This window comes from Procambarus clarkii, chromosome 44, assembly GCF_040958095.1.
Source record: "Procambarus clarkii isolate CNS0578487 chromosome 44, FALCON_Pclarkii_2.0, whole genome shotgun sequence".
NCBI classification, from domain to species: domain Eukaryota; kingdom Metazoa; phylum Arthropoda; class Malacostraca; order Decapoda; family Cambaridae; genus Procambarus; species Procambarus clarkii.
Window position 1 is genome coordinate 8,957,219 of NC_091193.1, and position 25,157 is coordinate 8,982,375.

The 25,157-nt window shown below is 51.0% G+C and overlaps 1 protein-coding gene and 1 long non-coding RNA gene across 2 annotated transcripts; one reads left to right on the plus strand and one right to left on the minus strand.

Annotated features, from left to right (window-relative positions):
• Positions 1–1,592: 1,592 nt before the first annotated feature.
• On the minus strand, positions 1,593–24,937 carry LOC123745255 (protein Asterix-like). The gene is made up of 4 exons (XM_069300634.1): positions 24,550–24,937; positions 9,765–9,931; positions 5,796–5,904; positions 1,593–3,559 (listed from the first exon to the last, which is right to left on the minus strand). The coding sequence occupies exons 2-4, from the start codon at positions 9,815–9,817 to the stop codon at positions 3,458–3,460; spliced, it is 264 nt and encodes an 87-aa protein (XP_069156735.1). The 5' UTR covers positions 9,818–9,931; positions 24,550–24,937; the 3' UTR covers positions 1,593–3,457.
• LOC123745256 (uncharacterized) lies at positions 3,440–5,040 on the plus strand. Its single transcript, XR_011222015.1, has 2 exons — positions 3,440–3,565; positions 3,867–5,040. It is a non-coding gene; the product is annotated as an uncharacterized lncRNA (long non-coding RNA).
• Positions 24,938–25,157: the final 220 nt, after the last annotated feature.

The following is a 25,157-nucleotide window of genomic DNA, read 5'->3' on the forward strand; positions in this document are numbered from 1 at the left end:
ATTTACAAACAATGATGGATTTATAGGCAGAGCTAGTACATACAATACCTAAAGCCACTAATACTCATAGCATTTCGGGCAAGGTGTGGGGGGAAAAAAAAAAACAGACTAAAACTTAATAGTAATCGGGATTAGGTATAAATTGTGTTGAAAGAAGGAATAAAAAATACAAAAAGGGGGTTAACATAGCATAAATCAGCAATTGCACATGTTGGTGAACAGCGTTGTTTAAAAAATAGCAAGACATGGGTTGACATTTAGGAGGTAAGTTAGGTTACATGGAGTTAATTTGGCAGTACTTGGTTTAACTCTTAAACTGGTCGAGAGAGGTACAGCCTTTGACATGATTCGGGAGGTCATTCCACATTCTGGGTCCCTTGATTTGTAGAGCACTTCTAGTTTGGTTACACACAGCCAAATTGAGTAACAGGAAGAGGTCTTGGACACAAATTTGTTCCATGCTAAATGTAGAGGAATCAGCTGAGTATTCCTCAAATAAAATAAGTTGCCTCAGCTTATAAGGTAAATAAAATAAGCATTTCTGAAATAAGTAGCTGCCTCACCTCACTGCCTTACTGCTACATAGCCTTCCTGGCATGGTGCCTTCTTTTGATAATTACTTGTTCCACACCCAAATTGTATAACAGGAAGAGGTCTTGGACCCCTACTTCCCTCTCTTTTTTAATAATCTATATAGTCATAATTATAGCTTTAAGTATTCAATGAATAAAGTTTGACATTTTTACCCTTTTCCTTACCCAACATCATTTGTGCAGCATATTTTTATTTTATGTCTCACCCAGATTTAATTTCAAAATAAAACCAAACTAAATAAATTAGAAATGGGTATGTATAGCTAAGGTACACCCTTACTACTAGGTGAACAGGCACATTTGGTGATAGTAAATGATCCCATCAGGCAGGGCTCATCACCTTCTCTCATATTTCATGTTCACCAGTGTTTATTTACTTAATAACTACTGGTATAATATCTTGCTATTATAAAACTAATTCTACTATCATCAAACACATATTTACTTCAAGTTTCAAGCAGAGAATGCATATATAACTAACACGAAGGATTCCTCTTCACTAGATTCACCAGCTATAATATTTTGGTCATGTTCCAATATCATAAATCGATCCCAGTGTTATGTAGTAGAGAAAAAATTACTTATATCCAGTTTACGTAAAGCTACGAGTGGTCGAAACCACACTTAAATCCAGGAATGAACTTAAGAAGGTTTTTCCACTTAGGGTAGTTAATTGAATATGAACGTAGCCGCCACGAAGGCGCTAAGACGGAAAATGCTCTTAGCTAAGAGGAAATACCTTCATAAGTACCTTCCTGAATCCGGCCCCAGGTCGTGTAACTTTTTGCACATCCTAGTCCATGGGTTAAGGTGCACATCTGTGGTTATCCACAACATTGGTTCGATCGTGCTGTCCTGCTCTAAAGATTATATCATTGATTTATCACATTGTGTACAATATCTTTATACATTTAATATTTTTTATGTTCGACATACAATACTGTGGTGTAAATACTTTCTAATGAAAGGATTCTAAATGGGAAATTGTAAACAACGCCACACCTTAGGGATGGCATGTGACTGAAAGCTTTATTGTACAGATTTTAATGGACAACAAGATCCACAGCATTCACCCTTTATTTGTGCACATGATAGGACATACATTTGTGCATAATTTGATGCAGAAATCCCATGGAAAAAGCACTGTTTGAATTTTTTAGTAATATTAATTTAAAATTATCAGTCTTGGAGGAATTCTGCATTATCTAGATGCCAAATTCATTGTACAGGTCACTGGCTAGATTAAAATCCCTATCTTGGACCAGGTTCCCATGTAGCACAAAATCCACTGAATTTATATTCAATATAGTATTGTATAGTGAATATTCTTTGCTTGAGCCAGTGAGCCCAACCACCTTACTGATACATCTCAGCGTAATACTGTAATGGGAAGGAGAGATACTGTATACAGTATAGTAACGGGAGGAACACGCAGTCAACAAGGTAGTACCGATAAAATCCTGATATACCATATAATTCAACATGACAAATGCACTATTGAAAGGAGAAGAATTATATATTATGGTAAAAGGTTTACTATGAAATACAAAAGTACATATTTAACAATAATACATATGGCCTGCATTAATATATATTTTATACACTAAGTATAGTACTGTATAAACTGTTATACATACTGTACTTACAACCTGTAACTATATTTTAGAAATTCTAAATTCTGATACAGTCAAAATAAGAAATTAAGGAATGATATGTTTCCTTTGTATCCATAAAACAACAACTTTGCATAACTAAGCAAAATGGAAGAGGAGGCAGTCCTAAAAGAGGAATTAACAATTTACTGTAGAATCTGTCTTTATCCCCATGAACGCCCCTCTGATGGAGTAACCACAACTGAAACCTATTCAGGTAGCCCTATCTTAACATGCTCTTCTGATTTGTCCTCTTTCCTTTATGTCTAAGAATTATTAGCCAGCAGTAACTGGTTGGAGTTAATGTAATTTCATGATCAAAAAGATATTATGCAGTTGATGTCACCTCGAAGAAAACTATAAAATCAGTGCTAGTGACTGATAACTTTGCCTGTCATCCAATCAGGTGACAGCCTGGCTCTACTGAATGGACAGTACTGTACTGTACTCCAAAAGTCTCCCTTCCCCCATACTGACTGCCTACCATTCCACTCCCAATTCCCTTTCACTCTTCTATTTCTAACGTGGTGATCAAGTCTTCCTTTTATGTCTAATATGGAGGCTATCTACTGTACTAATGTGGTTGTCACTCGAGGATCAACTCGTATGGTACTTCATATTCCAGGATATTTCAAGCTTTGACCTTCATGCTATTGCCTTTTACACTGGCATGAATGACATGATAATGTTATGGGACAATACAAATTTGTCCATTTGTTAAAGAAAAAAAAAGACAAGCTGCTTACAAGAAACTTTTGGATGGGAAGTATAACACAAGAATTATATAGTGCAGGCTACACAAATTAAAAGATTAACAAACCATTATTAACAAACAGATTAACAAACAAACTTTCATTTAACGTTTTTCATAGCTTTTGAAACTTGAGGACAATTTCCTGCCCTCCTAACCTACGAGAGGACCCTTAACTTACTGTTTTGAAACAAAATCCAAAATTTATTTTAACTTTTTTATTTTTAAATTACGTCCATTTTCGGCCATATGGGCAAACGACCAAATTCAGACGTAATTTGTAAGAGGACAGGTTGCACAGTTAGGGTATTTACCCCGTCGCAATGTTTATTTGCCTTAGTACACCAGGTTTTGGCCTTGTGTAAATTAAAGTATATGTTAAAATGTGACATGCTATGAGGACAGGTTGTACCTTTATGGGTTTAGTAATATACAAATTTCAGAAGAAAACAAGATAAACCTTACATGAAGCTGCTGAGCATTTGTTTCGTATCGTCATTGACTCTCGAGTTGGCAAAGCTGATGCAGGAGCAGTATAGCGCAACCCAAGCACACCACTTCAACTGCAAGTAAGAAATAATGAGTTCACTATAGAGTATCATTTATAACAACAATGTCTAAAATTTCTATAATCATAGTTTTAATAATACAGTATTTGGAGGATTAAAATTCATAAAGTGAGTAGAAATCACATTCCTCAATATAAGTATTATAAGATTAAAACCCTAAATAAGAAAATGATCCAAGATAAAGTCTGATATTATTTACTTAAAACATGTACTGTACTATATATGTGAAAATTAAGCATTGAATACTGTATAATTAAACATCTTTTTCTGGTAGGCCCTTGATTTACCCATCTTCCACCAGATGACAGCCCTGAGGTTACCTGAGGTTTCAATCAACTTGCCTAAAAGGTCAACACTTCAAAAACGAAGGGTGAACAGGAGCACTGTCCAGAGCGAACGATGCACTAGAACCCCTACCCCAGCCAGGAACCAGGAGATATGGATCTACACATGGCCCAAAGCTGGATCCGAAGAACTCAACTGAAGCAGACTGAGGCTAAAATACTGCACTGCCAGCTATCAAAGATTGATCTACCTTCCCTTCCCGCCCAACCACTTGGGCTAGACAGTAGAGCGAAGGCCCATTTTTTTGCAAGCCGGTTTTCAATCCCCGACTGTCCAAGTGGTTGGGCACAATTTCGTCCCCATGTCCCATCAAAAATCCTTATATTGATCCCTTCCAAATGCTATATAGTTATAATGATTTAGTGATTTCTCCTAATAATTCCCTTCCTTTCCCTTTCCCTCCAGAAAGTAGAAAGGGTGTAAAAAGAGAGGCAAACCACAAGGAATACAACTAAGAAGATTCCTGATGATCTAGAACTGCACGCTGGAAAGCACGACAGGCCGCATATAGTGTAAATATGCAACCACATCCCACAGCAGCAGCTCAAACAACTAGAGCAATGCTATCAAGGCAATCTTTGAAGACAACACAAATGGTGAAACCAGCTGGGAAGAACCCTGCTCTAAACATAATTACACCTGATCAACCAGGCTGTGACTCATACGTCAGGCTGCGAGCAGCCGCATCCAACAGCCTGGTTGATCAGTCCGGCAACCAGGAGGCCTGGTCGACGACCGGGCCGCGGGGACGCTAAGCCCCGGAAGCACCTCAAGGTAACACTGAGAAGAGCTCCAGAGTTGCACAAAAATGGAGACCCTATGCCAAATGGATCTAAAATTTGTGGTCCAACATGATCTATTACAGTATGTACTTATCATTTTGACAATGGCATATGATAGAGCAATCATTGGCAAACAATTCCATTTAAAAATCATAATTACAGTATATGACAATTATTGGTGGTCCCAACATAACATAATGACCAGGATTTACACAAACTCAACCATTCTTGACATAAATCCCAGTAAATTGAGGGTACCGGTAGTATAGTCGAGTTCGTTCTTGACTCGCAATCTAGAATTCTGGGTTCAAATCCCAGGCAAGATAGAAATGGCGGGTGTGTATCCTATCACCTAATGTACCTGTTCACCTAGCAGGAAATGGGTACCCAAAAGTCAGTCAGCTTATTGTGGGGTTGCATACTGGGGAGGGTCAGTAATTAGACCCTAGGGATAGGGGGGAAAGGGGGGGGGGGGGGAACCTGGATACAAACCTAACATGTACTGTATGTATAACCTGGCTGCCAGTCCTCCAACACAATGAATTATTATTATTAATAAATTATTCGCAAAAAATTCTTTTATGATGCGTCTTGATTATGGCATATGATACTGATCACGGATAATTTGGTATTAAAATTATAGATGTACACACACACAACTTTATTGAAACCAAACATTCAAAAGGAGAGAACTTTTTCACCAAGCTTGAGAGAGGAAATGAGGAAGGGATAGTCTCACGCCCTCCCTCCCTCCCTCTTCCCCCATGCCCAGCATTCAGCCGACTGCTGTTGCTTTGTCATACTTTTGGCTCACTTCACGCTCATGCCATAAATTTTTCAGTAAAGTGAAAATGTATTTTGACTTAAACTGACAAGTGAAGCATGAATATAAACAATACAAAAAGCATGGCTCCCACAGAAAATGTTCCCATGAATGCCAACATCACTTACATACAATATACAGTAGTTCATAAAATATGAGTTGAAAACAAAAAAACTGAGCAAGCTAGTGCCAGGATGAATAGGGATGATAGTGGTAGACAATAGGGATGATACCGTGGGCTTCAGAACAGACCCTATAATGCCAGAAACCCAAAACTTACTCTCATCATTAGACCACACATGCTGAAGATCATGCCTAGTACATTCATGTAGTCAGTAGTTGGATCTTCACCAGGGGCCCCTGGAGTCCCTTGTGTTGATGGTTTGTACCTGTCAATGGTCAAATTACATTATATTGCAGTTGGTATGTATAAAAATGTAATATTAATGTATTATTATTATTACTGTATCAGTAAGGTGTTATTGATCAAATAAGTAACATTAAAGCATGAGTGAGAAGGCAAATAAAATGAATTTAATAAACACAGGTTTTATAATTCTCTTTGCAAGAAGTGATTAGTTATGGAAAATCAGGAGGGAAGATGAGAACATATTACAAATACAAACAACAATGAAGTTCAATAATTACTGTACACAAACCCTCACAAAAGTAACATTATTTGAAAAAAAAAAAAATACAGCACTGAATGTAATGAAACACCATTTTCTGGGTGAGCCCAGAGGCTCCCTGGAGCCTACAAGGCTCTCCACAGAAAAGATTTTGAAAAGTTTTTTACTTGTATCGTACTTAAGTATGATTTCCCATTGGGACAAAGCCAGTTAGGTTTATCAAGGTCCCCTCTAGGCCAACTACTAGTCTTTCCCAAGATGCAACCAACAATAGTTGCCCAACTCCTAGGTACTTATTTACCGCTAGGTGAACACAGGCATCGGGCAAAAGCAAACGTGCCAAACGTCCCTGTCCTGCGGCAGAAATCAATCCCGAACGTTTCAATTGCGAGCTGACTGTGTTGACCACTACACTACAGTATTTTGAGGTTATCTTGAGACGATTTCGGGGCTTAGCGTCCCCGTGGCCCAATCCTCGACCAGGCCTCCTTTTTGTTACACCCCCCCAGGAAGCAGCCAGTAGCAGCTGTCTAACTCTCAGGTACTTATTTACTGCTAGGTAACAGGGGCATCAGGGTGAAAGAAACTCTGCCCATTTGTTTCCATCTCCACTGGGGATCAAACCCGGAACCTTAGGAATACAAATCCAGAGCGCTGTCCACTCAGCCGTTAGGCCCCCCCTGACACTACAATATTATTCACTACAATGGGTTATTTGTACAAATGAATCGCCATTATCTGTACATTCTTGTAAAGCCACTAACATGCATAACATTTTAGGCAAATCTTAAAGCTAACGCAAAATTTGCAGTGAATTTTAAATTATTGTACAAGGGAAACAGTTAATCTTAAGAGAACAAATCTACAAGGGGCCGTGACGAGGATTCGAACTTGCGTCCAAGAGCATCCCAGACGCTGCCTTAATCGACTGAGCTACGACATGGTATAAGAATTGCAACCAGAAATTCTTCTGAATTTACTTGGATCCTGCAGCCTCTCCGAGAGACAAACCAGGATTTTACACAACTCCCCCCATGCATTCGAGCTATGTCAATAGGCCGTTCTACCTCTTCGCCCTTACTTCATTATACACAGAAATCACAATAGCGTGACATCTAAGCTAAGCTAATTGTTAAGCGAGAGGTAAGGTAGTAATAAGGGTGATGAGAAATTATGTTGATGGAGTGCATTTGTAGATAGTACAGCACTAGATGAGTAATTAGCACAATGTGGGATACTAAAGTGAAGACATTGGGTTAGGAAATTCCACACATTTGGTCTCTCTATATATATAGAGACCTGCATAGAGAATCTTAGAGATATTTCAGCAGTAATGTTCATGCAGAACATCACAAACATTCTTATTTCATACAATTCGGAAGTTTAAAATCTGAGTTAGTATTAAGGAACAGAGCTTTGCAAGTGTTTATAATGTGAAGAGAATGAAGAGTACGGATTAAATGTTTAGTATGAGAGTTTGAGCATTAGTATTAGGGTTTGAGCAAAGAGGCTGTATGTTGTCTGAAAACAGAATTTATTGTAGTTGAGGGTATCACAGTGTAATCAACTCTCATACCAGGAACAGTTGAGGACCACAGCACTAACAACACTTCAAACCAGACATGACTTAGCAGACCTCATTGAAATTTTAAAATACTGAACAATTTGGAGGATGTTGATCCAGATAATGTCTTATAAAAGCTCAACAAACCACAACATAGGACTGAAAACAAGAGATGCCTTTTACCCCCATACGGTTATAAACCCATGGAACTGCCTACCTGCCAAACATAATTGCCCAAACTCTTACATTTTAAAATCCAACTGGAAAAAAATAATCAAGGCAAATGAGGGGACTTTGGACAAGCTTTTCTGTTCTCGTCGAGGCCACTAATACGTTAGTGGCCCTCAGGTAAAGTCAGGTAAAAATCGGTTGCCTTCCCCCTTGACTCCCAATTGGGGATCCTGGGTTCAATTCCCAGTCAGGACAGATATGGCTGGGCACATTTCCTTTCATCTAATTCTTCTGTTCACCTAGCAGTAAACAGGTACTCGGAAATTAAACAACTGTTGTGGGTAGGATGATATAAATACTGTACTTTGTAAAGAAAACCAGATACAGTACTGTAATAAAATATATTTAAATTAAGATTATAGTGCATTTTAAAATCTGGTTATGTGGTCGCTGATGGAGAGTTTCCATAAATACGTAACTAACATGAAACTGGCCGCTAACAGTTTCATGTCAATGGCTGCTTCGGCCAGCTGCATTTAGTTCAATAAACATTTCTGTATATTACCTGTTGATGGTTTTAACAGTTCTTCACACACAGCCTGGCCTTTATACGGGTCATGAAAGGTCTACCAGAACCTAGTGAGTTACTTGAAACACCTAACATTTTTATGCAAACTTTGTACAAAATTATTAATTACTACTATACACTGATAACACAACTGTTGTTTTCCAATAGTTGTGTTAGTCCTACATTGCTTTTTTATCACTAGTAAAACGGTCTGTAATAATGTGTCACCCTGTACACATGACTGTTCACCAATGGATTGGAAAATTTACCTAACCTTACCCAGGCTAACTCAAACCAACCAAGCCTAACACAGCCTAATCTTGGCTAATACATCCTAACGTATCAAACTTTATGGATGGTACTTTTTGGACATGAAATAATTCGACGATGCTCGTTTTCCCGTTTGTTAAAACCGTATACACTATACTGTTATGGTAGGATGTATTAGCTTAGGTTAAGCTGTACTGGACTCCATTGGTTTGGGTTAGGTTGATTCTTGGTTTGGTTAGTTTAGGTTGGGTTGAGCTAGGTTATCTTGAGATGATTTCGGGGCTTAGCGTCCCCGCGGCCCGGTCCTCAATCAGGCCTCCTTTTTTGTTACACCCCCACCAGGAAGCAGCCCATAGCAACTGTAACTCCCAGGTACCTATTTACTGCTAGGTAACAGGGGCATCAGGATGAAAAACATTTTGCCCATTTGTCTCTGCCTTCACCGGGGATCGAACCCGGAAACCCTAGGTTAGATAGGTTTTAACATTTGTTTGCGAGTCATCGTGTATGTGGTATGACTTGTATCTGATTTAATATGGTCTTATCTGTCAAAACTAAAAATTAAGTAAAAATCTTATATACCTTCTTGTATATAAATAAATAAATGAGCTTTGTTTAACCCTCGCCATTTCTTTTCAAACTCCAAACAAAATGGGAGTAAAAAATCATTTCAACAAGGCTAGTTTTCTGATAAAAATGTACTACTAAGTTAGACTTGGTTATGTTATATGGATTAGGTTGTTTTATCATTAATCATTATCGTTTTAAGTCTGCTAACTAAGCATCTTGTATACGTAATGACCTATACCCCCTACAGCAAAAATACCGAACTATAATACCCTAAATCCCACCCATATAGGTGTACAGACAAGTAATTCTTTAAACATCACACCAAAGCATTGTACAGAGACAAGAAAACCCATGCCTATATAAGAACGAATTGTCCATATGATGACCTACTAACTTCCTCCCCCCCACACACACAGATCCTCATCATTACACAATAATAACATCTTGCACTACAATATCCCCCCTACATTCACTTACCTAACAATCTTATCCACTCTCCGTGGGTCAGAGCTGTTGTTTGACGTCTGCATTTTGAGTGGGAATGTTGCTGGCGAGCTGCTCCTGTATGTCGTCTGCTGGTCCACAACAGTGCTGGTGGAGGCCGAGGGTTCCGGGCCACGGGGACCTCGGTTGCCAGATCCAAACTGCGGTAAGTACCGAATTTGTAATAAGAGTAATATATATATATTATATATAATGTATATATTGTTAAATATGACTGAAAAGGTAAGATTAATAATTCTACCACGAATTTTCTCAATATTTCTTATGTTTCTTTTTTACTGTGGATGGTAATTGAAAAATCAATTCTCCAAAATTCATTTTTATTTCTAGTCTGACGCGAGGCTTGAACGCGTTTCGTAATAACTTGTTACATTTTCAGAGACTTTAGTTTATACACACACAACTGTAACCTGAGAACACTAAACAGAGTTTTACTTATGCTAACATTAAACAGCTTGTCTTATATACTCGCATTTGGGTGAGGTGATGTGTTGCAACAGTTTTGGAAGAGGTGAACAAACTTTTGACCAACACAGAACACGGAACAATGGGTATAAATTGGATAAATAAGAGGGAAGAATGGAAGTAACTGCAAAGGGCCTATTGACCCATACTTCCTCTTGATGCTTCTATATTGGTACGGAGTCTTGAAGTGGGTAGAATATAGTTGTGCATCAATTGGCTGTTGATTGCTGGTGTTGACTTCTTGATGTGTAGTGCCTCACAGATGTCAAGCTGCCTGCTATCGCTGTATCTATCGATGATTTCTGTGTTGTTTGTTAAGACTTCTCTGGTGATGGCCTAGTTGTGGGAAGAGATATGTTTCTTAATGGAGCCCTGTTGCTTATGCATTGTTAATCGCCTGGAAAGAGATGTTGTTGTCTTGCCTATATATTGAGTTCTTTGAGGCTTACAGTCCCCAAGTGGGCATTCGAAGGTATAGACGACGTTAGTCTCCTTTAAGGCGTTCTGCTTTGTGTCAGGAGAGTTTTTCATGAGTAGGTTGGCTGTTTTTTTGGTTTTATAGTAAATTGTCAATTGTATCTTCTGATTTTTGTCTGTAGGGATAACGTTCCTATTAACAATATCTTTCAGGACCCTTTCCTCCGTTTTATGAGCTGTGGAAAAGAAGTTCCTGTAAAATAGTCTAATAGGGTGTACAGGTGTTGTGTTAGTTGACTCTTCAGAGGTTGCATGGTGTTTCACCTTCCTTTTCGTGATGTCTTCAACGAAACCATTGGAGAAGCCGTTGTTGACTAGGACCTGCCTTACCCTACAGAGTTCTTCATCGACTTGCTTCCATCCTGAGCTGTGGCTTAGAGCACGGTCGACATAAGCGTAGACAACATTCCCCTTGTACTTGTCTGGGCAGCCAACCCTATGCCCTACCAAGAACCCACCCGAAGTTGGACAGACACCCACCTGGAGCCCGAACAGTCACCCACCCGGAGCCCGCCAGCTGAGTGAACCGGGGCCCGCCAGTTGAATGAACTGGAACCCATCAGTTGAGTACCTGGAGCCTGCCCCGAGCCCGACCAAGAACCCACCCAGAGCCCTACCGAGAACCCACCCCGATCCCTACAGAGAACCCACCCCAAGCCCTACAGAGAACCCACCCTGAGCCCGACCAAGAACCTACCCCGAGCCCTACAGAGGTACCCCAAGCCCGAGAGCCCACCCCGAGCTTGACAACCGAGAGCCAACCCTAAGCCCTACCAAGAACCCACCCCCAAGCCCTACCAAGAACCCACCCCCAAGCCCTACCAAGAACCCACCCCCAAGCCCTACCAAGAACCCAGCCACAAGACCTACCAAGAACCCACCCCCAAGCACTACCAAGAACCCACCCGAAGCCGGACAGACACCCACCTGGAGCCCGAACAGTCAAACAACCAGAGCCCGCCAGTTTAGTAAACCGGAGCCCGCCAGTTGAGTGAACCAGAACCCATCAGTTGAGTACCTGGAGCCCGCCCCGAGCCCTACCGAGAACCCATCCCGATCCCTACAGAGAACCCACCCCGAGCCCGACCAAGAACCTACCCCGAGCCCTACAAAGGTTCCCCAAGCCCGAGAGCCCACCCCGAGCCTGACCGGGAGTCAACCCCAAGCCCTACCAAGACCCCACCCCCAAGCCCTACCAAGACCCCACCCCAAGCCCTACCAAGACCCCACCCCAAGCCCTACCAAGACCCAACCCCCAAGCCCTACCAAGACCCAACCCCAAGCCCTACCAAGACCCCACCCCAAGCCCTACCAAGACCCCACCCCCAAGCCCTACCAAGACCCCACCCCCAAGCCCTACCAAGACCCCACCCCCAAGCCCTACCAAGACCCCACCCCCCAAGCCCTACCAAGACCCCACCCCCAAGCCCTACCAAGACCCCACCCCCAAGCCCTACCAAGACCCCACCCCCAAGCCCTACCAAGAACCCACCCCCAAGCCCTACCAAGAACCCACCCCCAAGCCCTACCAAGAACCCACCCCCAAGCCCTACCAAGAACCCACCCCCAAGCCCTACCAAGACCCCACCCCCAAGCCCTACCAAGACCCCACCCCCAAGCCCTACCAAGAACCCATCCCCAAGCCCTACCAAGAACCCACCCCAAGCCCTACCAAGAACCCACCCCCAAGCCCTACCAAGAACCCAGCCCCAAGCCCTACCAAGAACCCAGCCCTACCAAGAACCCACCCCCAATACCTACCAAGAACCAACCCCAAGCCCTACCAAGAACCCACCCGAAGCCGGACAGACACCCACCTGGAGCCCGAACAGTCACCCACCCGGAGCCCGACCAGTCAAACACCCGGAGCCCGCCAGTTTAGTAAACCGGAGCCCGCTAGTTGAGTGAACCGGAGCCCGCCAGTTGAGTGAACTGGAACCCGTCAGTTGAGTACCTGGAGCCCGCCCCGAGCCCTACCTGAGAACCCATCCCGATCCCTACAGAGAACCCTGCCCTGAGCCCTACCAAGAACCCACCCCGAGCCCTACAGAGAACCCACCCTGAGCCCGACCAAGAACCTACCCCGAGCCCTACAGAGGTACCCCAAGCCCGAGAGCCTATCCCGATCCCGAAAGAGCCCACCCCGAGCCTGACCGGGAGCCAACCCCAAACCCTACCAAGAACCCACCCCCAAGCCCTACCAAGAACCCAGCCCCAAGCCCTACCAAGAACCCAGCCCCAAGCCCTACCAAGAACCCACCCCCAAGCCCTACCAAGAACCTAGCCCTAATACCTAACAAGAACCCACCCCAAGCCCTACCAATAACCCACCCGAAGCTGGACAGACACCCACCTGGAGCCCGAACAGTCACCCACCCGGAGCCCGACCAGTCAAACACCCGGAGCCCGCCAGTTTAGTAAACCGGAGCCCGCCAGTTGAGTGAACCGGAGCCCGCCAGTTGTGTGAACTGGAACCCGTCAGTTGAGTACCTGGAGCCCGCCCCGAGCCCTACCGAGAACCCACCCTGAGCCCGACCAAGAACCTACCCCGAGCCCTACAGAGGTTCCTTAAGCCCGAGAGCCTATCCCGATCCCGAAAGAGCCCCCCGACCCTACGACCCCTACCGAGAACCCACCCCCCCAAGCCCTACCGAGAACCCACCCCCCCAAGCCCTACCGAGAACCCACCCCCCAAGCCCTACCGAGACCCACCCCAAGCCCTACGAACCACCCCTCAAGCCCTACCGAGAACCCACACCCCCCAAGCCCTACCGAGAACCCACCCCCCCAAGCCCTACCGAGAACCCACCAACCCCCCAAGCCCTACCGAGAACCCACCACCTCCAAGCCCTACCGAGAACCCACCCCCCCAAGCCCTCCCGAGAACCCAGCCCCAAGCCCTTACCGAGAACCCAGCCCCAAGCCCTACCGAGAACCCAGCCCAAAGCCCTACCGAGAACCCAGCCCCAATACCTACCAAGAACCCACCCCAAGCCCTACCAAGAACCCACCCGAAGCCGGACAGACACCCACCTGGAGCCCGAACAGTCACCCACCCGGAGCCCGACCAGTCAAACACCCGGAGCCCGCCAGTTTAGTAAACCGGAGCCCGCCAGTTGAGTGAACCGGAGCCCGCCAGTTGTGTGAACTGGAACCCGTCAGTTGAGTACCTGGAGCCCGCCCCGAGCCCTACCGAGAACCCATCCCGATCCCTACAGAGAACCCGCCCCGAGCCCTACCAAGAACCCACCCCGAGCCCTATAGAGAACCCACCCTGAGCCCGACCAAGAACCTACCCCGAGCCCTACAGAGGTTCCCCAAGCCCGAGAGCCTATCCCGATCCCGAAAGAGCCCACCCCGAGCCTGACCGGGAGCCAACCCCAAACCCTACCAAGAACCCACCCCCAAGCCCTACCAAGAACCCAGCCCTAATACCTACCAAGAACCCACCCCAAGCCCTACCAAGAACCCACCCGAAGCTGGACAGACACCCACCTGGAGCCCGAACAGTCACCCACCCGGAGCCCGACCAGTCAAACACCCGGAGCCCGCCAGTTTAGTAAACCGGAGCCCGCCAGTTGAGTGAACCGGAGCCCGCCAGTTGAGTGAACTGGAACCCATCAGTTGAGTACCTGGAGCCCGCCGCGAGCCCTACCGAGAACCCACCCTGAGCCCGACCAAGAACCTACCCCGAGCCCTACAGAGGTTTCCCAAGCCCGAGAGCCTATCCCGATCCCGAAAGAGCCCACCCCGAGCCCTACCGAGAACCCACCCCCCAAGCCCTACCGAGAACCCACCCCCCAAGCCCTACCAAAACCCACCCCCAAGCCCTACCAAGAACCCAGCCCTAATACCTACCAAGAACCCACCCCAAGCCCTACCAAGAACCCACCCGAAGCTGGACAGACACCCACCTGGAGCCCGAACAGTCACCCACCCGGAGCCCGACCAGTCAAACACCCGGAGCCCGCCAGTTTAGTAAACCGGAGCCCGCCAGTTGAGTGAACCGGAGCCCGCCAGTTGAGTGAACTGGAACCCGTCAGTTGAGTACCTGGAGCCCGCCCCGAGCCCTAGAACCCACCCTGAGCCCGACCAAGAACCTACCCCGAGCCCTACAGAGGTTCCCCAAGCCCGAGAGCCTATCCTGATCCCGAAAGAGCCCACCCCGACCCCTACCGAGAACCCACCCCCCAAGCCCTACCGAGAACCCACCCCCCCAAGCCCTACCGAGAACCCACCCCCCCAAGCCCTACCGAGAACCCACCCCCCCAAGGCCTACCGAGAACCCACCCCCCCAAGCCCTACCGAGAACCCACACCCCCAAGCCCTACCGAGAACCCACACCCCCAAGCCCTACCGAGAACCCACCCCCCCAAGCCCTACCGAGAACCCACCCCCCAAGCCCTACCGAGAACCCAGCCCCAAGCCCTTACCGAGAACCCAGCCCCAAGCCCTACCGAGAACCCAGCCCAAAGCCCTACCGAGAACCCAGCCCCAATACCTACCAAGAACCCACCCCAAGCCCTACCAAGAACCCACCCGAAGCCGGACAGACACCCACCTGGAGCCCGAACAGTCACCCACCCGGAGCCCGACCAGTCAAACACCCGGAGCCCGCCAGTTTAGTAAACCGGAGCCCGCCAGTTGAGTGAACCGGAGCCCGCCAGTTGTGTGAACTGGAACCCGTCAGTTGAGTACCTGGAGCCCGCCCCGAGCCCTACCGAGAACCCATCCCAATCCCTACAGAGAACCCGCCCCGAGCCCTACCAAGAACCCACCCCAAGCCCTAGAGAGAACCCACCCTGAGCCCGACCAAGAACCTACCCCGAGCCCTACAGAGGTTCCCCAAGCCCGAGAGCCTATCCCGATCCCGAAAGAGCCCACCCCGAGCCTGACCGGGAGCCAACCCCAAACCCTACCAAGAACCCACCCCCAAGCCCTACCAAGAACCCACCCCCAAGCCCTACCAAGAACCACCCCAGCCCTAATACCCTACCAAAAACCCACCCCAAGCCCTACCAAGAACCCACCCGAAGCTGGACAGACACCCACCTGGAGCCCGAACAGTCACCCACCCGGAGCCCGACCAGTCAAACACCCGGAGCCCGCCAGTTTAGTAAACCGGAGCCCGCCAGTTGAGTGAACCGGAGCCCGCCAGTTGAGTGAACTGGAACCCGTCAGTTGAGTACCTGGAGCCCGCCCCGAGCCCTAGAACCCACCCTGAGCCCGACCAAGAACCTACCCCGAGCCCTACAGAGGTTCCCCAAGCCCGAGAGCCTATCCTGATCCCGAAAGAGCCCACCCCGACCCCTACCGAGAACCCACCCCCCAAGCCCTACCGAGAACCCACCCCCCCAAGCCCTACCGAGAACCCACCCCCCCAAGCCCTACCGAGAACCCACCCCCCCAAGCCCTACCGAGAACCCACCCCCCCAAGCCCTACCGAGAACCCACCCCCCCAAGGCCTACCGAGAACCCACCCCCCCAAGCCCTACCGAGAACCCACACCCCCAAGCCCTACCGAGAACCCACACCCCCAAGCCCTACCGAGAACCCACCCCCCCAAGCCCTACCGAGAACCCAGCCCCAAGCCCTTACCGAGAACCCAGCCCCAAGCCCTACCGAGAACCCAGCCCAAAGCCCTACCGAGAACCCAGCCCCAATACCTACCAAGAACCCACCCCAAGCCCTACCAAGAACCCACCCGAAGCCGGACAGACACCCACCTGGAGCCCGAACAGTCACCCACCCGGAGCCCGACCAGTCAAACACCCGGAGCCCGCCAGTTTAGTAAACCGGAGCCCGCCAGTTGAGTGAACCGGAGCCCGCCAGTTGTGTGAACTGGAACCCGTCAGTTGAGTACCTGGAGCCCGCCCCGAGCCCTACCGAGAACCCATTCCGATCCCTACAGAGAACCCGCCCCGAGCCCTACCAAGAACCCACCCCAAGCCCTAGAGAGAACCCACCCTGAGCCCGACCAAGAACCTACCCCGAGCCCTACAGAGGTTCCCCAAGCCCGAGAGCCTATCCCGATCCCGAAAGAGCCCACCCCGAGCCTGACCGGGAGCCAACCCCAAACCCTACCAAGAACCCACCCCCAAGCCCTACCAAGAACCCACCCCCAAGCCCTACCAAGAACCCAGCCCTAATACCTACCAAAAACCCACCCCAAGCCCTACCAAGAACCCACCCGAAGCTGGACAGACACCCACCTGGAGCCCGAACAGTCACCCACCCGGAGCCCGACCAGTCAAACACCCGGAGCCCGCCAGTTTAGTAAACCGGAGCCCGCCAGTTGAGTGAACCGGAGCCCGCCAGTTGAGTGAACTGGAACCCATCAGTTGAGTACCTGGAGCCCGCCGCGAGCCCTACCGAGAACCCACCCTGAGCCCGACCAAGAACCTACCCCGAGCCCTACAGAGGTTTCCCAAGCCCGAGAGCCTATCCCGATCCCGAAAGAGCCCATCCCGAGCCCTACCGAGAACCCACCCCCCAAGCCCTACCGAGAACCCACCCCCCAAGCCCTACCAAAACCCACCCCCAAGCCCTACCAAGAACCCAGCCCTAATACCTACCAAGAACCCACCCCAAGCCCTACCAAGAACCCACCCGAAGCTGGACAGACACCCACCTGGAGCCCGAACAGTCACCCACCCGGAGCCCGACCAGTCAAACACCCGGAGCCCGCCAGTTTAGTAAACCGGAGCCCGCCAGTTGAGTGAACCGGAGCCCGCCAGTTGAGTGAACTGGAACCCGTCAGTTGAGTACCTGGAGCCCGCCCCGAGCCCTAGAACCCACCCTGAGCCCGACCAAGAACCTACCCCGAGCCCTACAGAGGTTCCCCAAGCCCGAGAGCCTATCCTGATCCCGAAAGAGCCCACCCCGACCCCTACCGAGAACCCACCCCCCAAGCCCTACCGAGAACCCACCCCCCCAAGCCCTACCGAGAACCCACCCCCCCAAGCCCTACCGAGAACCCACCCCCCCAAGCCCTACCGAGAACCCACCCCCCCAAGCCCTACCGAGAACCCACCCCCCCCAAACCCTACCGAGAACCCACCCCCAAGCCCTACCGAGAACCCACCCCCCAAGCCCTTCCAAGAACCCAGCCCAAAGCCCTACCAAGAACCCAGCCCAAAGCCCTACCGAGAACCCAGCCCCAATACCTAACAAGAACCCACCCCAAGCCCTACCAAGGACCCACCCGAAGCCGGACAGACACCCACCTGGAGCCCGAACAGTCACCCACCCGGAGCCCGACCAGTCAAACACCCGGAGCCCGCCAGTTTAGTAAACCGGAGCCCGCCAGTTGAGTGAACCGGAGCCCGCCAGTTGAGTGAACTGGAACCCGTCAGTTGAGTACCTGGAGCCTGCCCCGAGCCCTACCAAGAACCCACCCTGAGCCCGACCAAGAACCTACCCCGAGCCCTACAGAGGTTCCCCAAGCCCGAGAGCCTATCCCGATCCCGAAAGAGCCCACCCCGAGCCTGACCGGGAGCCAACCCCAAACCCTACCAAGAACCCACCCCCAAGCCCTACCAAGAACCCACCCCCAAGCCCTACCAAGAACCCACCCCCAAGCCCTACCAAGAACCCAGCCCTAATACCTACCAAGAACCCACCCCAAGCCCTACCAAGAACCCACCCGAAGCTGGACAGACACCCACCTGGAGCCCGAACAGTCACCCACCCGGAGCCCGACCAGTCAAACACCCGGAGCCCGCCAGTTTAGTAAACCGGAGCCCGCCAGTTGAGTGAACCGGAGCCCGCCAGTTGAGTGAACTGGAACCCGTCAGTTGAGTACCTGGAGCCCGCCCCGAGCCCTAGAACCCACCCTGAGCCCGACCAAGAACCTACCCCGAGCCCTACAGAGGTTCCCCAAGCCTGAGAGCCTATCCCGATCCCGAAAGAGCCCACCCCGACCCCTACCGAGAACCCACCCCCCAAGCCCTACCGAGAACCCACCCCCCAAGCCCTACCGAGAACCCACCCCCCCAAGCCCTACCGAGAACCCACCCCCCCCAAGCCCTACCGAGAACCCACCCCCCCAAGCCCTACCGAGAACCCACCCCCCCCAAACCCTACCGAGAACCCACCCCCCAAGCCCTACCGAGAACCCACCCCCCAAGCCCTACCAAGAACCCAGCCCAAAGCCCTACCGAGAACCCAGCCCAAAGCCCTACCGAGAACCCAGCCCCAATACCTAACAAGAACCCACCCCAAGCCCTACCAAGGACCCACCCGAAGCCGGACAGACACCCACCTGGAGCCCGAACAGTCACCCACCCGGAGCCCGACCAGTCAAACACCCGGAGCCCGCCAGTTTAGTAAACCGGAGCCCGCCAGTTGAGTGAACCGGAGCCCGCCAGTTGAGTGAACTGGAACCCGTCAGTTGAGTACCTGGAGCCCGCCCCGAGCCCTACCAAGAACCCACCCTGAGCCCGACCAAGAACCTACCCCGAGCCCTACAGAGGTTCCCCAAGCCCGAGAGCCTATCCCGATCCCGAAAGAGCCCACCCCGAGCCCTACCGAGAACCCACCCCCCAAGCCCTACCGAGAACCCACCCCCCAAGCCCTACCGAGAACCCACCCCCCAAGCCCTACCGAGAACCCACCCCCTAAGCCCTACCGAGAACCCACCCCCAAGCCCTACCAAAACCCACCCCCAAGCCCTACCAAGAACCCAGCCCTAATACCTACCAAGAACCCACCCCAAGCCCTACCAAGAACCCACCCGAAGCTGGACAGACACCCACCTGGAGCCCGAACAGTCACCCACCCGGAGCCCGACCAGTCAAACACCCGGAGCCCGCCAGTTTAGTAAACCGGAGCCCGCCAGTTGAGTGAACCGGAGCCCGCCAGTTGAGTGAACTGGAACCCGTCAGTTGAGTACCTGGAGCCCGCCCCGAGCCCTACCGAGAACCCACCCTGAGCCCGACAAAGAACCTACCCCGAGCCCTACAGAGGTTCCCCAAGCCCGAGAGCCTATCCCGATCCCGAAAGAGCCCACCCCGACCCCTACCGAGAACCCACCCCCAAGCCCTACCGAGAACCCACCCCCCCAAGCCCTACCGAGAACCCCCCCCCAAGCCCTACCGAGAACCCACCCCCCAAGCCCTACCGAGAACCCACCCCCCCAAGCCCTACCGAAACCCCCCCCCCCCCAAGCCCTACCGAGAACCCAGCCCCCCAAGCCCTACCGAGAACCCAGCCCCCCAAGCCCTACCGAGAACCCACTCCCCCAAGTCCCTACCGAGAACCCACTCCCCCAAGCCCTACCGAGAACCCACCCCCCCAAGCCCTACCGAGAACCCACCCCCCCAAACCCTACCGAGAACCCACCCCCCAAGCCCTACCGAGAACCCACCCCCCAAGCCCTACCAAGAACCCACCCCAAGCCCTACCAAGGACCCACCCGAAGCCGGACAGACACCCACCTGGAGCCCGAACAGTCACCCACCCGGAGCCCGACCAGTCAAACACCCGGAGCCCGCCAGTTTAGTAAACCGGAGCCCGCCAGTTGAGTGAACCGGAGCCCGCCAGTTGAGTGAACTGGAACCCGTCAGTTGAGTACCTGGAGCCTGCCCCGAGCCCTACCGAGAACCCACCCTGAGCCCGACCAAGAACCTACCCCGAGCCCTACAGAGGTTCCCCAAGCCCGAGAGCCTATCCCGATCCCGAAAGAGCCCACCCCGAGCCTGACCGGGAGCCAACCCCAAACCCTACCAAGAACCCACCCCCAAGCCCTACCAAGAACCCACCCCCAAGCCCTACCAAGAACCCACCCCCAAGCCCTACCAAGAACCCTGCCCTAATACCTACCAAGAACCCACCCCAAGCCCTACCAAGGACCCACCCGAAGCCGGACAGACACCCACCTGGAGCCCGAACAGTCACCCACCCGGAGCCCGACCAGTCAAACACCCGGAGCCCGCCAGTTTAGTAAACCGGAGCCCGCCAGTTGAGTGAACCGGAGCCCGCCAGTTGAGTGAACTGGAACCCATCAGTTGAGTACCTGGAGCCCGCCCCGAGCCCTACCGAGAACCCACCCTGAGCCCGACCAAGAACCTACCCCGAGCCCTACAGAGGTTCCCCAAGCCCGAGAGCCTATCCCGATCCCGAAAGAGCCCACCCCGAGCCCTACCGAGAACCCACCCCCCAAGCCCTACCGAGAACCCACCCCCCAAGCCCTACCGAGAACCCACCCCCCAAGCCCTACCAAAACCCACCCCCAAGCCCTACCGAGAACCCAGCCCCAAGCTCTACCGAGAACCCAGCCCCAAGCCCTACCGAGAACTCAGCCCCAAGCCCTACCGAGAACCCACCCCCAAGCCCTACCGAGAACCCACCCCAAGCCCTACCGAGAACCCACCCCCAAGCCCTACCGAGAACCCACCCGAAGCCGGACAGACACCCACCTGGAGCCCGAACAGTCACCCACCCGGAGCCCGACCAGTCAAACACCCGGAGCCCGCCAGTTTAGTAAACCGGAGCCCGCCAGTTGAGTGAACCGGAGCCCGCCAGTTGAGTGAACTGGAACCCGTCAGTTGAGTACCTGGAGCCCGCCCCGAGCCCGACCGAGAACCCACCCAGAGCCCTACCGAGAACCCACCCTGATCCCCTACAGAGAACCCACCCCTAGTCCTACCATGAAAACACCCTGAGCCCTACAGAGAACCCACCCTGGGCCCGACCAAGAACCTACCCCGAGCCCTACAGAGGTACCCCAAGCCCGAGAGCCCATCCCGAACCCGAAAGAGCCCACCCTGAGCCTGACCGGGAGCCAACCCTAAGTCCTACCAAGAACCCACCCCGAAGCCCTACCAAGAACATACCCGAAGCCGGACAGACACCCACCTGGAGCCCGAACAGTCACCCACCCGGAGCCCGACCAGTCAAACACCCGGAGCCCGCCAGTTTAATAAACCGGAGCCCGCCAGTTGAGTGAACCGGAGCCCGCCAGTTGAGTGAACTGGAACCCGTCAGTTGAGTACCTGGAGCCCGCCCCGAGCCCTACCGAGAACCCACCCCGAGCCCTATCAAGAACCCACCCCGAGCCCTACAGAGAACCCAACCCCCCCGAGCCCTACCAAGAACCCACACCCCCCCCCCCGTGCCCTACCAAGAACCCACACCCCCCCCCGAGCCCTACCAAGAACCCACACCCCCCGAGCCCTACCAAGAACCCACACCCCCCCCGAGCCCTACCAAGAACCCACACCCCCCCGAGCCCTACCAAGAACCCACACCCCCCCGAGCCCTACCAAGAACCCACACCCCCCCCGAGCCCTACCAAGTAACCCACACCCCCCCCGAGCCCTACCAAGAACCCACACCCCCCCAAGCCCTACCAAGAACCCACACCCCCCCAAGCCCTACCAAGAACCCACACCCCCCCCAAGCCCTACCAAGAACCCACACCCCCCCCCCCCAAGCCCTACCAAGAACCCACACCCCCCCCAAGCCCTACCAAGAACCCACACCCCCCCAAGCCCTACCAAGAACCCACACCCCCCCAAGTCCTACCAAGAACCCACACCCCCCCCCAAGTCCTACCAAGAACCCACGCCCCCCCAAGCCCTACCAAGAACCCACACCTCCCCAAGCCCTACCAAGTACCCACACCCCCCCAAGCCCTACCAAGAACCCACACCCCCCAAGCCCTACCAAGAACCCACACCCCCCCCAAGTCCTACCAAGAACCCACACCCCCCCAAGCCCTACCAAGAACCCACACCTCCCCAAGCCCTACCAAGTACCCACACCCCCCCCAAGCCCTACCAAGTACCCCCCCCCAAGCCCTACCAAGAACCCACACCCCCCAAGCCCTACCAAGAACCCACCCGAAGCCGGACAGACACCCACCTGGAGCCCGAACAGTCACCCACCCAGAGCCCGCCAGTTGAGTACCTAAAGCCTGCCCGGAGCCCCGACCGACAACCCACCCCGGAGCCCCGACCGACAACCCACCCCGGAGCCCCGACCGACAACCCACCCCGGAGCCCCGACCGACAACCCACCCCGGATCCCCGACCGACAACCCACCCCGGAGCCCCGACCGACAACCCACCCCGGAGCCCCGACCGACAACCCACCCCGGAGCCCCGACCGACAACCCACCCCGGAGCCCCGACCGACAACCCACCCCGGAGCCCCGACAGAGAACCCACTTGGGGCCCGGCAGAGAACCCACTTGGGGCCCGACAGAGAACCCACTTGGGGCCCGACAGAGAACCCACTTGGGGCCCGACAGAGAACCCACTTGGGGCCCGACAGAGAACCCACTTGGGGCCCGACAGAGAACCCACTTGGGGCCCGACAGAGAACCCACTTGGGGCCCGACAGAGAACCCACTTGGGGCCCGACAGAGAACCCACTTGGGGCCCGACAGTGAACCCACTTGGAGCCCGACAGAGAACCCACTTGGAGCCCGACAGAGAACCCACTTGGAGCCCGACAGAGAACCCACTTGGAGGCCGACAGAGAACCCACCCCGCGCCCAACCTTTCATGGAGAAAATTGAACACCAGGCGACAAAAATAATTGCAGAATGAGGTCTAGTTTCATACCATGAACGGTTGAGGGTCACAGGGCTAACAACACTGCAAACTAGGCATGCCAGGATGGATCTCACCGAAACTATTAAAATATCGACTTGAATCGACTAGTGTGTGGTCTGGTCAACATACTTCAGCCACGTTATTGTGACTCATCGCCTGCCTATTAAAATATTGAACAGTTTCGAAGATATGGATCCAGAGAACAACTTCAAAAGGTCAGATGGAACACAAACAAGGAACAACGGTTTCAAGTCCAACAAGCCGCAGTGTAGGACTGAAAACATAAGCTATATTTTCACCCACAGGGTTATAAACCCATGGAACCGCCTATCTGCTAAAGCAGTAAATAACATAACACTTGAATTGTAAAATCCAATTTGAAAAAAAATCGGAACAAATGGGGGACCTGATCTGCTACCAGAAATTTTAGCCAAATATCCCCAGTCTGCTAACTGTAGGTAGTAACCGAGTGATTGTAACCTATCCACCGCTGCCCACTGGATGGGGGGCGGTGTGCAGGACAAACATAAATTGTGACACTAGCTCTCCACATATGTCAGGTGCTTAATTTAGAACCTGTACTTCAGGTCGATCTCGAACCCATTGTTGATGTGACAACTTATATTGAATTTTGTAACTAGCTCATCAAGATTGTAACTTGCTTAGCTAAATGAATTGTGGGGTTCAGTCCCTGAGCCCATTATGTGCCTCTGTAACCCTTTCCACTACCGCCCAGCAGAGGTACAACAGGTACTCAGAGAGAACTATCAACATCAGAGGTCCGAGACTGTTCAACACGCTTCCACTACACATAAGAGGCATAACTGGCCGACCCCTCACAGTGTTCAAGAGAGAACTGGATAAGCACCTCCAAAGGATACCTGATCAACCAGGCTGTGACGCATACGTCAGGCTGCGAGCAGCCGCGTCCAACAGCCTGGTTGATCAGTCCACGACCGGGCCGCGGGGACACTACATAATAAACGAACTAAACTAACATGATTCGATTTACATTTAAACGATTCTTCGCGGTAGGGGATCGTATTCCAGGGACCTGCTCGAAAGGCTACGCTACTAGTGGCTGTACAAGAATGTAACAACTCTTGTATATATCTAAAAAAAAAAAAAAAAAAAAAAAAACATTGATAGGCATTGTTCGAAGCAAACTCCATACGCAAAACCCCATTATATTATATAATTCTATATACTGTGTATATGTAAGATATAAATATGTCAAAAAGAATTATCACTCTTACCTGGAGCAATGTTGCTGATGTCGAAAATCAGCAGTACATGTTGTCGCGTTGGCGGCAGCGACGCTACTGACCCTGAGCCTTCAACGACCAACCGCCGTTTGAACGCCATTTTGAAATTCCAGGCGTACTACCCGAAAAGTGCGTAAACTAGTATTTGCGTGCATTATAGGCCATTCCAAGAAACCTTATTGCTATGAATATCTTGTTATCTAACAAACGAATTATTTATGTTAATATTTTTAGCACATATGTTAAATTAGGCCATTTTTCATTTAGAGGGGGTATATATATATAGCTATTTACATTTTAAGTTTGAAAAATTACCGTACAAAATTGAATGCAAAGATAAGATAAGATTTATTTATACAACCCTGTTTGGAAATTAACTCCTTTTACAATGAAATAAGACGCAAATAAGAACCTCAATTAATTGTGTAGTGAATTTATGCATTTTGTTTTGATTAAAAGCTTAGGTAGTACAATGTACTACTTCTACTACTAATACCATATTATATATGAGGGGCTACTAAATAAAATTAAAGCACAAGCATGTTCACCTAATATCATTAGCTGACAGGTCCAAAAACTGACAGAAGTGTTGTGTTTTG

Excerpts from the sequence above, each read along its gene's own strand:
- LOC123745255 (XM_069300634.1), bottom strand. The coding sequence starts at position 9,817 with ATGCAGACGTCAAACAACAGCTCTGACCCACGGAGAGTGGATAAGATT. Across the intron at positions 5,905-9,764 it reads AGAGTGGATAAGATTGTTAG|GTACAAACCATCAACACAAG; the intron begins GTAAGTGAATGT and ends GACCATTGACAG. Across the intron at positions 3,560-5,795 it reads TGTGTGGTCTAATGATGAGA|TTGAAGTGGTGTGCTTGGGT; the intron begins GTAAGTTTTGGG and ends TCTTACTTGCAG.